The sequence below is a fragment of the Carassius carassius genome, chromosome 38, assembly GCF_963082965.1.
Source record: "Carassius carassius chromosome 38, fCarCar2.1, whole genome shotgun sequence".
Classification (NCBI taxonomy): Eukaryota; Metazoa; Chordata; class Actinopteri; order Cypriniformes; family Cyprinidae; genus Carassius; species Carassius carassius.
The window spans coordinates 13,485,553-13,500,201 of NC_081792.1; the positions used below are offsets into that span (position 1 = coordinate 13,485,553).

Below are 14,649 nucleotides of genomic sequence, written 5' to 3' on the forward strand. Positions count from 1 at the left end.
GAAGGATTTCCCCGAGAGATGCTTAGCACTTGTTGGCCCTTTTGCCTTCAGTCTGCGGTCCAGCTCACACCTAAACCATCTCGATTGGGTTCAGGTCCGGTGACTGTGGAGGCCAGGTCATCTGGCACAGCACCCCATCACTCTCCTTCTTGGTCAAATAGCCCTTGATGCCTTCAGTGTGACTCTACAATTTTCATAGTCATGAAAATAAAGAAAACTCTTTGAATGAGAAGGTGTGTCCAAACTTTTGGTCTGTACTGTACATATATATATATGTATAGCCTATAAACTACCAGCCAAATGAATAGTTAAAATAAATGAATAATTAAAAAAAAAATTTATTTTTGAACAAAATTTCTTATACTTACCAAGGCTGCAAATCTTACAGTCAAAACAGTAATGTTGTGAAATATTATTAGAATTTAAAATAGCTGTTTTCTATTTTTAATCTGTTTTAAAATATAAATTATTTCCTTGATGGTAATGCTGAATTTTCTGCAGTCATTACCGCAGTCTTCAGTGTAACGTGATTCTTCAGAAAACTAATGTTGATTTGCTGCTCAATATCTTCTATGTGAACAGGATACAGTAGAAGTGAAAGTGAAGTGACATACGGTGACCTATACTCAGAATTCGTGCTCTGCATTTAACCCATACAAAGTGCACACACACACTGTGAACACACACCCGAAGCAGTGGGCAGACATTTATGCTGCGGCAGCCGGGGAGCAGTTGGGGGTTCGGTGCCTTGCTCAAGGACATAATAATAAATATACACTGCAAACACACATATATCACGTAAACAAAAAACTTTGTATATATATATATATACACACACACTGAGATAGTTGTCTCTTTTGTTTCAGTTGTTTAGATAAATTTAAATGATCATAGTTTGCCACAGCAATGTTTGCAAGGAATAAAAACAAGTATACCTTACTAAAAGGAACTGCAGCACTGGTTATCAGTGCATGTTTCCACACTGATCCTTAACATAGAATGCTGGTGTACTGGTGTCACTACCAAGATTTTTATATTTTTACCTTAACACTTCTTATGAAAGTATGCGGTAAATTAAACTGAACTCGCAAGTCAGTTACTAATGATAGTCAAGATAGCAGTGTAAATTGTTAATAATGTATTGCGCTTGACTGTGTTTTTTGATCTGTACAGGAGTCCTTGGAGAAAGCTCAGCTTCACGCTCAGCATGGTGACCAGCTCATTCAAAGTAACCACTACGCTGTAGACTCCATTCGGCCGAAGTGTGTCGAACTGCGTCGGATCTGTGATGACTTCAGCAATGAGGCCAAAAAGAAACGTGACATTCTGACCAAATCACTTGAAATCCACAAACGCATCGACGAGGTCCGTGAAACAACTAGCATCCTACTGAATTACCGCTCCTTAACATTGAGTTTTTACCTCGGCATGATTGACTCAGGACATGACAAAGGGTTGATTTTGAGAACTGACATGCATGTTGTCTGAAGACATACATGAAAGAAATACATTTACAAAATTGTCAAAACCGTAAGACTAGATTTTGCATTATGTATCTTGAATTAAGTTTATTTAATTACATTTTTTCACAGTTTTAGAAAATGTAGTTTCATTTAAGAGTAAAACAAGAAAAATGTTAATGAAAATAAACAAAAATATAAAACTACTGATTAACAAAATTATATTTTGCAGTTCATGTCAGAAGTGTGGCATGGAAAGAAGTGTAGCTTTTTGCTTATGTATATAAAGTCATTTCACTCGGCGGCCATCTTTGAAATGTTCTCGGGCAAGCAAGTGCAACTCCTATCTCTTTGAATGAGGAAACGTCAAATTCTCCAAAACTGTTCGATAAGCTTACGATTGAATTTAATATTTGAAATCACCAATGAAATCTGACAACAAGTCTCATAAATGTTGTTTAATTTGCTCCATTAAGGTTAAAAAAACATTATTTTTCAGGATAGCCCAGCCAGTGCGCGTGCGCAGTCCTAAGCGCCCATCTCTGAATGCTGACTGTTTTATAACAACCGGACTTCTGATGTCAGTTGCAGTGAAGCAACTTTACCGATTGGCTCTTTTATTTAGAAGGCGGGTCTTCCTTCGATAGAGCAGCCAAACTGAGCATTGCATTTTTGCCAATTCAAAACCATATAAGTGACACATTCTGGGTATTCTATAGTCTTTGATATAGTATATTCTTTAAATATTATTATAGTATCTAATAATATGCTGAATTAGCTTATTTGAATGTTTTCATTTAAATTTGAATTTAAGTTTGAGTTTTAATAATTTTTATGTGCTTTTGTCACTTGTTTTGTCACTTTTTAAATATGTTTATTTATTTTTATTTACGTTTTAGTGGTTTAAGTACTTACATTACATCTTACCTGTTCCTGAAGCTCAAGTGGTAGAGCATAGCGTTAAGGTTGGGGGTTTGATTCCCCAGGAACACATGATAGGTAAAAATTGATAGCCTGAATGCACTGTAAGTCGCTTTGGATAAAAGTGTCTGCTAAATGCATACATTTTAATTTTATTTAATTAAATTTTATCTCATTTAGTTGCCAAGGCAAGGCAAAGTAACTAATATTTCTAAAATGGTTTTATTTTGGTTTTACACAGTAAAAAAAAAAAAAAAAAAGTTTTTTTTTTAAGAAAGAAAATAAAACAAAAAATTACCAAACTATGTTTTAAAAGGAAAAAAAAAAAATTCCACATTAAAATGTAATGTTTAATTCAGTAATTGTTTGTGAATTTTACTAGCAATTTCTGAATAAAAATGGTTTCTACAGCATTTTTTTTTTCAGTGTAGATAACAATTAATACACCATGGGCCCTATCATAAACCAAGCGAAATGCGGTGCAACCTTTTTTTTCGCTAGTTTTAGACCAACGCAGTTCTCCCGTCCTGTGCCGCATTGTTTAAATAGCAAAATGCATTTGCGCACATTTGTGCACCCATGGATGTGCTGGTCTATAAAAAGAGGTGTGTTCAGGTGCATTGCTAGAACGTTACTATTTTGAGGAACTGAAAATAGACTGTGCCTTAGACCAACACGAACCTGGGGCCCTATTTTTAACATTAAGTGCATGGTCTTAAGTGCACTGCGCAGGTGAACTCAGAGTGGGTCTGAATCCACTTTTGCTAGTTTAATGGTGAGAAAACGCCCGGGCGCAGGTTCTAAATGGTTGTCCCTATTCTCTTAATGAGCAATGGGTGTTTTTCAATGGGTGCCCCTGGTGTCGGTGACTAAAATTGAATCTGTTTGCATAATAAATAAAAATTATTACAGCAGCTTCCTTTTTTATGGGTTATAATATTGACAAATTAAATAACCTGCACTGTATACCTCTACATTAAAATTTGGTCCTGGACAAAGAGAAGCATTGATGTGCCTCTGTGTTTGTGTGTTGGCAGGTGAACCAGTGGTGTGAGACCGGAGTTTATCTGTTGGCCTCTCAGGCTGTAGATAGATGCCAGACCCAGGAAGGTGCAGAAGCAGCGCTGCAGGACATCGAGGGTTACATGAACACAGCCAAAGAGCAGCAGCTCAGTCATCTCAAAAACCTCAGCAACCAGTATGAGATCATCCTCTCAGAGCTGGTCAAGGTACAAATGAAGCTGATTACAGCTGAATACATTTGTATACAGTCAAATCCAAAAAAAATGTTTTAATTAACTAACATTAATAAAGATTTATAAATGCTGTAACAAATGTATTGCAAATAAATGTAACAAATTAATTTTAGTTAATGCATTAACTAAGAATGTTCATTGTGGAGTGTTACTGAATTGTTTAATAACAAATATTTTAAATTACATGATTATTTTTATAAAAAATATAGTTTGAACTGAAATTATTCAATGATTGACCTAGTACTGAATATTAAATATTGAACATTTTTTGGAGACTTTTGGAGCCCACTGTAGTTGTAATCTGTTTCTGATGAATAACTGATATTTTATTTAAATAGCCAGTATTGCGTTTTTCTCTTACTTTCGTACTTCCACTTTTGCATCTTCCCATGCAGATCAAAGCTCAAACTGCTTTGAAAAGACTTGATGACGTTCAAGAGATGTTTGAGAAAAGACATGCAAGTCTGAAAAAGCTGTCTGCAAAGCAAACTAGGCCAGTGCAACCTGTTGCACCTCGACCAGAATCTTCGCCAAAACACCCTCCACCTAAAATCCCACAACCCACTGCACCTAGTGAGTAAAAAACAAAATCAACAAACACATTTTTTAACCCTATGTTGACTGAAATGCATGCATATCCAGACTGCCTTTGGTTAGTGGTATTTGTTTGTATTCATATCACTCAGTGTTTTTTTTCAGAAGCATGTCCTCATTTCAGGTTAAAAACTCTCATTGGGGTTCCAGTTCTCATATTTATGCAAATATGTCTCTGACAGTAAACCATTAATGTTAGGCTTGAATAATTTAAGTGGAAATTCTGAATTTTTTGAATTCGACAGCATCAAATCGCAAAGCTACAGAAAACTCCAGCGCCAGTAAGCAGCCCAGTGATGCAGAACTGGCAAAAAGAAAGAATATTCGCAAAGCCAAAGCTGGCATCAAGGTATATCAGTCCCTGTCAGTAATATCTGAAATAAATGTAAAACAAAAATTTTAAACATTCTAAAATGCATGTTAGTCTGGGATTAGTTGTTGCCTTAAAAAAATTATTTCAAATAGTTTACTGTATCATTCTTGGTTTCTCACAGATCGAAGTCATGCATGAACGAGGGCAAGGGGGTTCGAGTCATGTTGTCATGAGCAATGAAAACGAAGAGTCACTTTCAAACAGACGCTGGTAAGAACGTGTCTTCTGAGAAAGAGTATCTTACACAGCACAAGATTTTCTGGTAAAATCACGGTAAAGTCAAGTATCTTAAGCAATGTCAGAGAAAACCTTTATGAAAAGGACAACGCTATACCTATCCACTTAAATAGATTTTTTCAGGGACTTATAGTGTTAGCGCTAAATTAAAATGTGTCATCAACTTGCATGTCCTGCATAGCTTTTTTACTGATTCACATTCTATAGTATCCCGTTATCAAACCTTCACACACTGTGGAAGTCGATGGCGACCATGAGTTGTCGCATTGCATAATATTAATGCAAGTTTTGTATGGTTGCATGTTTTTTTATTGATTCACATTCAACAAAACCCTGTTCCCAACCTCCACAAATTTCTGATATTTCATTTCAAACTTTCCACTGTTACTGTTATCACACTGGTAACCATGTGTTTCACCTTTGAAATCTTTTGACATCACACTGACATAAAAGCACCTGACATTCAACAACAGTCATATTTGTGATTCTGTTAATTGGGCAAAATCTTTCATAAGAAACTATGACACCATCAAAACAGTGACTCAGACTCTAATGGTTTGAGATGATTCACATTTAATCACACTCTTGATGCAATTTATACAGGATTAACCAGTTTCAACATATTATGTCTAACTCAGAACGTACATCGCATAGCTGGGTAATGTCTAGGGACACAGCATTGTTCACATCAAACAGTTCATCAAACATTTTGCTGATGGGTCTCCTAACCTGTTTTTTCAATTATTGTTCTCCTGCATGACCTGTTTTCTCTTATATTTTGTGCTACAACAAATGTTTCTGTTACTATATATAGAACACATTTTGGTTATTGTAGATTTGACCACTTGTTTGTTAGTCGTTGATGGGTGGGCAAATTGTTGGTTTCTATGCTAGAATCTGTGGCAGCATACATTTTTGTGTGCATAATGACTTCCCCACTCATTGGGGAATTCAAGGCCTAGTGGTTAGAGAGTTGGACTCCTAATCCTAAGGTTGTGGGTTCAAGTCTTAGGCCGGCAATACCATGACTGAGGTGCCCTTGAGCAAGGCAGCGAACCCCCAAATGATTCCCAGGTGCCGCAACATAAATGGCTGCTCACTGCTCCGGGTGTGTGTGTTCACTGTTTTGTGTGTGTACTTTGGATGGGTAAAGCAGAGCACAAATTCTGAGTATGGGTCACCATACTTGGCTGTATGTCATATCACTAATAATGACGGTCTAACTGTAACTCTCTGTATAAACCTGAGTCTTCCTGAAAAAGTTCTGCCTGGATGCAAACTTGTGATTCAGTTGAATCTCTTGTATTTTTTATGTTTTAATAGACTTTTTTTCATGTTTGGTGTAATTGTACAGCTTCCAAACTGAAGAGATGAATGTAGTACTGTGTTTTTAGCGTGAGAGAATATACACACATTCTCCTTTTTACACATTTGGCTGATATCTATACTTTTTGTTTGAAAAACAGGAACAGGAAAACATGCCACTTTTCTTCCTGTCTTATAACAAGAAAGACTGATTAATGTAACTGTGAAGTTCTGTATCTTCCTTTAACCCATTCATGATTTGGTCTCTCAGCCTTTGGTCACAGTACTGTTTTTAAGGAACTCTTTCTAAGGAACATTATTGTAGTAATGAAAGCTTTTATTTATTTATTATTGGATAAAACAACAACAACAACAAAAAGTTCTCAAAGTCCCCCTTTAGTCAAATATTTTATTCCTTTAAACTCATCTTTGATCATCAAAATTACACATTTATTTTTTTTTCCCATATGATAATTTTCTCATCCCTTAAAACAGCTTAAATGTAACACTACACCATTGCCACACTTAATATACGCGGATATATGAATATGCAAATTAGCCTTGCGTCCAGTCAGTATCACCAGCAAGGGCCTCTTGATCCACTGAACTGAAGTTAACGCGAAACAGTACACAGATAATTACTGATAAAACTATGTTTTTACTAGTGGACAACTACATTGAATACTGTAAAATTCGTTAAAGTTACTTATTTGACGATGTTGTGTCCTAAAATTCCTTGAAGACTCAAATGCAGCCCTTTTGTGACCTAATTCAGAGCAGACGTCGAAGCGAGAGAGATAGGTCTGACTCAGAGCTACTTTTACACTATTGCTTCAGGTTATAATACAAATTAGCCTTTCTTAATTCACATTAAACCAAAGCGTCATGGTTTTTTTGCTCTAATTTATTTTTGGTTTTGCACTGGTATTGGTATATTTTGCATGCTAGTGATAAGAATCTTTCCCTTGACAATTGAACTGTGACGTAGAAAACACGATAGGGACACCTTTGGGAAACTACAGTTTTAAGGATAAAATACTCTGAAACTGTGTTGATTAACAGATTGGCACATCGTTTACAACAACAAAGTATGGCTTACAAAGCAGCTTCATTTTCACAGCTGTACAATAGTTATTACGAACATTTCCGTTAACCCTAGAACACAATGCAGTTAAAAATTCTAAATACAGGTAAAACACCTGTAAAATATTAATACAGGAAAAAAGTGTTAGTGTTCCTGTAGCTCAAGTGGTAGAGCATTGCGCTTATCAAGTGCAAGGTTGGGGGTTCGATTCCCCGGGAACACATGATAGGTCAAAATTGATAGCCTGAATGCACTGTAAGTCACTTTGGATAAAAGCGTCTGCTAAATGCATAAATTTATTTAATTTAATTTTTATAAAAAAAAAAAAACATCAAGTCAAGTCACCTTTATTTATATAGCGCTGTAAACAAAACAGATTGTGTCAAAGAAACTGAACAACATTAATTAGGAAAACAGTGTGTCAATAATGCAAACGAAAAAAAGGCAGTTCATCACTGAATTCAGTGATGTAATCATCTCAGTTCAGTTTAAATAGTATCTGTGCAATCATTTGCTAAGAAGTCAACGATATCGCTGTAAATGAAGTGTCCTCAACTAAGCAAGCCAGAGGCGACAGCAGCAAGGAACCAAAACTCCTTCGTTGACAGAATGGAGAAAAAACCTTGGGAGAAACCAAGCTCAATTCTCAAGGGCCAATTTTCCTCTGGCCAGTTATTTTTTGCTTTTAAATTAGTTCCTGTAGTCAAATAGCATGTGTGCATGCAAATGTATTGAACAAGGAAAAGAGATTACTTCAGAGTTCACTTCCCACATGGAAAGAACCTATATGTGGATATATGCGCATATATGAAACCTATATGCAGTGTATATGCACACATATGCACATATACACTATGATAATATATATGCTGCATATATGCCATATATATACTGCATATATGTGTATATATACTGCATATATGCTGCATATATGCGTATATGCCACATATAGGCAAAATTGAGGTGCATATATGTGCATATACAGGAAATATAGGTCTCCTGTATTGCTTCTTCATATCCACATATAAGCCCTATACATACAAGATATGTCTTCTATATAGTTAATGGCAGGATCTGGTCATTTTGTAGCTCATATCCCATTTTTGACTGTCATACATGATGCCTAGCTCATATTTTCTATTATCAAGGCAAAAACTAAGAATTAATGAAAAAAATTATGCAAGAACTTATGTATGTGCGAACATGTGAAATTGGTATCACATGTAATTGGCATGTTATGGAATTTAACTATGGCAATATATTAACATGATATACAGAGCCAGACAGTAACGGAGTACATTTACTTGAGTACAGTACTTAAGTACAATTTTGAGGGATCTTTACTTTACTCGAGTATAACTTTTGGGGAGTACTCATGACTTTACTCAACTACATTTGAGAGGCAAATGTTGTACTCTTTACTCCGCTACATTTCTATCCATAACCGTAAGTACCCGTTACTTCTTCGGCCCCGTCCACACAGAGACGGAACCCCGATCTTTTTTTCCCTCGTCTCAAGAAATATCCGCGTCCACACGAAACCGATGTAGTATACATGCCAGACCAGCATGTGGCGCTGTAATTCTGCCACAGAGATACACTTAAAATGGAGAAAAAGACATGGATTTGCTGATAAACCTTGCGCGTGGTACACAAACGAACATGGAACAATACATTTATTAATCCGTGTTAATGTTAGCGTTCAGTGTTTGTTCATGTTTTTGTTGCTGTTACGTGATGTAGTGGTGTTTGACTAGGGGCGAGACGTGGGCTGATGACGCCATATTTTCAGAAAATGTACGGATTCGCCGTCGAGAAGAAACGCAAAGGCGGCGTTTTCAAATATATCCACTCTGGGACCCGATTTCAAAACATCGGTTTCACTCTTCCAAAACGCCAGATCCGTGTGGACAAAAACGCCTATCCGCAAAAACATTTGTGCGCCGAAAAAAAAAGAGGAAAAAAAAAAAATCTCGGACACCCTATCAAACGTCATTGGATAGTGCAGGAAGGAAGAGGAGGAGGAGGAGGAGGCGGCGGAGGAGGATGATGAGGCGCGTCATGACAGACCTTCAATGAATGATAAAGATTTTTTTTTTCTGTTCAGTTTTTTGTCTTATTTTTGTTCTTGTACTATTTGATTGTTCTTGTAAATAAATAATGTACATTTCTACATTTTTGACTTTTATTTATGTTGCCTAGCAGCTATGGTATATGTATGCACATATATATGTGTACATATATGTGTAAATATATGCATGCATATATGTACATATATGTGTAAATATATGTTCATATATATGTACATATATATGTGTGCATATATGTACATATATGTACATATAATATAGGAAAACGGCCAATTTTATATATGTCACATATATTAAAAACATATATCAAAACCTATATTGAAACATATATGTTTATATAGGTTTTTTCCATGTGGGTTATTTTGGCATAGATGTTGCTTTAAACAGCAATATACTTTTATTCATGTCCCACCCAGAACCCAACTACAATCTCTACTTTTTTAGATTTTAGCAACCCCAAATAAAACATACTTTGGTAAAGGAGTCAAAGAGAGTCAAGCTGCATTCAAAATAATTGCGTGAACACTTCAATTGATTTGAACCCAGAATTATAGTGGGGAAATAAAAACACGTATGGCAAGGTACAATTTTGGCAGTTTTCGCAACTCATTCTTCTTCTTCTAATTATATTTCAGTGGTGATTTATATTATCTTCGGTAACACGGTAATTTCACATTACAGTACCAAGAATAAGATTGTTTCATTTACGGTGATGAGATTTGAGGGTTACTCATGATAATAATGTCACAATGTAATACATTTTATCAGGCTTTGGTTTATTGTAGCAAAATGTAACTTGTTAAAATCCTCCTTTACAAGTAGCACCATTTTATTACAAGTTCATTCAAAGGTTTGAGAACTTTTAGCAGAAGCGTATAACATTTGCAACATGAAATAAAGTCCACACTCTCTAATAGCATTCTACAGTGAAAAGACCTCCTTCTTAGTCTGAATACAGTTTTATACAGTTACGAACAGTATGCCAGAACCAGGCACAGTTCAGTCTCACAAAACATGTCCAAGCCAATTTTGCTCCAGTAACCGTAAAAAAATATTATAATAATAAAAAAGAAATAAAAAGATTGAGAAAAAGGCTGTTATTGGGGTAAATGAAATATGTGAAATGTGACCTTGACAAGTTTTGTGAAACTCATGTGGTGTTTATGTAGATAATATGCATTTGATGCCCATACTCTCTCGTCCGACACTGTACATTAAAAATAAATTAAAAAAAATAAAAGAGCATAAGTGCAAAACACATTCTTATGGCACATACCTTTTAACTTTATTGGGAAATTACTAAATATTTAACATTTATAGCAAAAGTAAACCAAAAAAAAAAAAAACTTAAATACTGCTTGGAATTTCTAAAGCTCACAGTGCATCATGCAAAAGCTGCCATACATGGATACGTGTTTGTAAAGTACGGCTTACAAAGCAGTTTCATTTTCACAGCTGTACAATAGAGTTTCCCAAACAGTCCAGAAGAAATAGCTTCTACCTGTGGGGTGGTCGCAACTTTCCACAGATACCTGATATCTTCCTCGTGTCCATGAGAGGTGATCATTTTTTCATAGATGCATGGGTGATAGAGTGTTTTCCCCTCACCCGAGAAATAAACATGTTCCTGAGGTGAGACGCCCGCTACAATGGCACAGATACCCATGAAGACGTCGTCGATATAAATAGAAGCATTCAGAGATAGCGTGGCCTGATAGATGTTGGCTGCCACGTCGCCAGAGACAACGTACCCCGCCCCGGCGGTGTAATCTGGGTAGGACGACCACTGGTACATATCGAAAGGCATGTAGTACTTACTGTCCCTGCGCCGAATTGGAGGCGCCCCCCTGTGTACATGGCCGACCCAAAGGTTTCGCACGTTCTGTCTTCTGAGGTCCTGAAGGTAGCGCACTAAATTAGGCATATGGATGAAGACATCATCGTCAGCAGACATGAGGAAGTGGGCATGGGCGCAGTTCTCATGCGTCCAGCGGAATTGAAGCAGCAGTTTTAAAGTGAGGTTATGGAATGTGTCAAGGAAGTTCTGCTGAACCAGGTCACCATGGTTCATGTGCTCCTTGTGCAATTCTTTGTGCAATTTTTTCCACCTCAAGCTATCAGAGTTCACGTCAGGGTAAACACCCATTGCAAACACTACTTTTATGACAACACCTAGCTTGTGTCTTATGTAGGACTCTTGGCCCCAAGTGGAGCGTATGGCCTGTCGTCTTCTGAAATTTCCTGGTGAACTCTTCACAAATAGAAGAAGCAGCACGTCTTTGTCTTTACAAATGTCCTTGTTGTTTAGCAAATATGGGGAGCTACCAAACCTAGCGGCTTGCTGTGGGCTTACGCTGAGACTTTTGCTGATAAAATCATAGCTGTTGACTAGGTAGCGGTAGGAGTATGACTTCACATGGCTTACAACGTGGTTGTCCACATGTTCCCAGCAAACCATGAGGACTGACATGACACAGCACATCGAGACAAGCTGTAGAAATTTCAATTTTTTCACTCTTCTCCACTTCATGAACATTCTGCTAGGCTGTGCACGCTCTCCAGTAATGCAATCCAGATGTACTGCTCTCAATGTTTTTCCAGGACTGGGTTTGCCTGAGTTCCATTGTTGCTCACTGCAGAAGGGTTGGCCTACCAGAAGGGTTAACCCAAAACGCCTGCCTTTTTGTGTCCATTTTTTTTTTTTTTTTTTTTTTTTTTTTTTACACTAAACCGTTAGTCCTTATGTGCTTTCAGAGTGAAGACGATCCACTGTATGGCATTAACACTGTATTTGTGGTCTGTAAAGAATGAAGAATGATTATTTCAAAGGGTGCAGAGATTCTAATCATAATTTAAGAAACAACTTCATAAATCACTAAAAAAGTTAATTCACTGAAATGGCAACAAAGGTTGATTATAAATGATGTAAAACTGAAAATTATCATATAATATATTTTATTATTTTTAAACCCTAAATACTATATATTTTCACACACCAACATTAAAAGGTTTGGAGTAGGTAAGATTTTTATTTAATTTTATTTTTTTTTGAAAGAAGCCTCTTAGATGCTAACCAAGGCTGCATTTATTTGACCAAAAATACTGTAAAAACATAAATATTCTAAAAAATAAATATTATGTGTTCTATTTTTATATGTTTAAGTCTTATAATTTAATCCTGCTGAATTTTCCTTTCTATTCTCTCTCTCTCTCTCTCTCTCTCTTTCTCTTTCTCTCTCTTTCTCTCTCTCTCTCTATATATATATACTGTTTCTATATAAAAGTATTTATTTCTTTAAAAAAAAAAACTTTTAAAATCTTGGCAGTCACATGAAAGATTCTTGCTTTTTTTAACAAATGCTGCCTATTTACACCATTTGTTGCAAGAGCTCATTCAAAACCATGACCATATAAGGGGACTCTGTGAATCGGTCTTGTGAATAAAAGAAATCGTCGACTCAGCACCACGTAGAATAAAAGAAGGATTTAAACCACCGAACATGCTGATCTGCTGAGTGCTATCCAAAACATTCAGGACCACGAAATGATCATTACAGCAGCAAATCTGCTCAAAAGACACGACACAACAGCAGTGCGCGTCATAATATGCCACACCCTAAACTGCGACGTGCCAGGAGGTTTCATCCGACAAACTGGATCACGTATTCACACCAGCTGTTCTGTGTAATTATTAGTTTCACCGTTCTTCCCATTTTAGTAATTTTGACCAAAACTTGCCTAAGAATGAAATACATTACAGTTCTTTGTTGAGCAATGAAGGATTACAGGGAAAGTTCTACATAAAAAAATTTATTAATACATTGATTTAATGATTTAATACATTTTAGATTTGTGTGCTTTGTTGTACAAATGACACCATTTCCTTATTTTCATTACCATCTTGTCAATTGTTTGTGAATTTATTACCTTTTTTTTAATCTCTGTGATCACAATTTCTCTTTTGACATTTTATCAGAAAGTATTTCTCAGCTGTATTTGAAGTTTACTTGCATTTTAAATGTCAATAAACACACCCTAAGCGACTCCTATGAAAAACACCCCAAGCTAAATTTTATATTTTAATAGCGCAGACAATCATATGACACTTACATCATGTTTCAAAGAACAGAATGATTTCTCCCGAAAAAGGGCTTGGTGCCTTTAATAGACTCCACAGATATAAGATAAATTTAGTATGAGTTCTGTAAAGCTTGAAATACCAATGGAAAGACATTTTGTACTTGGATTCCAGACGTTAAATCTTTTGGCAGGTTTCAGAAAGATCTCCTGGCAGAAACTCAGTTTAGTCAAAAACTAAGTAAAACATACGACTTACCATTGAGACTGTGGCTCATCCATGATGTAGTAAACGTATAAAAGAATAGTTTTTGGACCCTGGACTTCACTCGTATTGTTGCAGCTGTACAGAAAGAAGTAGTGTGTAGCTGCTAGATGAGCTTGTATTTGAACGGGAGTGTTTCTTGATGGGTGGGAGGGGGAAGTACATTCCTCTTTTTTAACACTGGCCAACTTTATCATATGAACAATTTGTGAAAAAAGGGACTTCTCTGACTGAAACACAGAATTTGGGTCATCTGATTCAAATAAGCAAGCCTTACCTCTATACAATAAATGTAATTCATTGGTCTTGGTCTGTGTAAGAGGAGAACTGGTTAAGACAAAATAAGATAAAATAAAATCTGATTTCTGAAGGGTCATTTGAGGTGTCATAGTGGTTGCATGTTACGGGAAGAACAAAATGCTGAAGACATGACAATGTTGTTTTAGTTCATTAATTGCAACAAACTAGTTGCAATGTTAGCAATGACCCTTGACATATAAACTGTCAAAACTGAACTGCAAATTTTACGTTAGTGCTAGATGACGCATCAGTGCTCCAGATTTGAAAAAAAAGTTAAAGTGTAACAGCCATCATTAGTAGGTTTCAGTTTTTTTCCGATATAAAAAAAGTGTTCTACAAACCTTACTTTCCACTATGTAGTTGGATGGCTTTATGAGAGTCATGTTCATACTGAAGCTTTCATCATAAACTGTGTCTCTCATCACAACAATGTTCTGACCTTTGTTTGACAAAATACTGAATAGTTTTTGCATTTCTGAACAGCCACATAATGAATGAATTGATTGAGACGGAGCGGCTGTATGTTGAAGAGCTGCAGAGCATTATAGAGGTACGTGTATCTGAATTTAACACAGGAAACAGGAAATGTTGCAAACTATTGTAGGTTGATTGGCAAATGTTGTAAATGCATGTAGCATTCAAAATTGTGTAAGATTTTTTTTTTTGAGAGAGAGAGATGATCATCAA

General features: G+C 36.1%; 2 protein-coding genes across 6 annotated transcripts in view; one reads left to right on the plus strand and one right to left on the minus strand.

The window, feature by feature from the left end:
• The window catches only part of LOC132119382 (guanine nucleotide exchange factor DBS-like), a 71,708-nt gene that overhangs the window by 26,620 nt on the left and 30,439 nt on the right, over positions 1-14,649 (plus strand). For all 5 annotated transcript variants that reach the window (XM_059529268.1, XM_059529269.1, XM_059529271.1 and 2 more), the window contains 6 exons: positions 1,174-1,365; positions 3,419-3,610; positions 4,033-4,210; positions 4,477-4,580; positions 4,726-4,814; positions 14,446-14,512. In XM_059529268.1, the coding sequence (XP_059385251.1) occupies positions 1,174-1,365; positions 3,419-3,610; positions 4,033-4,210; positions 4,477-4,580; positions 4,726-4,814; positions 14,446-14,512 (822 nt within the window). The remainder of the gene's footprint in view (positions 1-1,173; positions 1,366-3,418; positions 3,611-4,032; positions 4,211-4,476; positions 4,581-4,725; positions 4,815-14,445; positions 14,513-14,649) is intronic.
• Positions 10,518-11,878, minus strand: LOC132119385 (lactosylceramide 1,3-N-acetyl-beta-D-glucosaminyltransferase A-like). Its single transcript, XM_059529278.1, has one exon. It carries the CDS (start codon positions 11,854-11,856, stop codon positions 10,705-10,707), a length of 1,152 nt encoding a protein of 383 aa, XP_059385261.1. The 5' UTR covers positions 11,857-11,878; the 3' UTR covers positions 10,518-10,704.

What these genes read in the sequence shown, in the direction of transcription:
- LOC132119385 (XM_059529278.1), bottom strand. Translation starts at nt 11,856, where the DNA reads ATGTTCATGAAGTGGAGAAGAGTGAAAAAATTGAAATTTCTACAGCTT.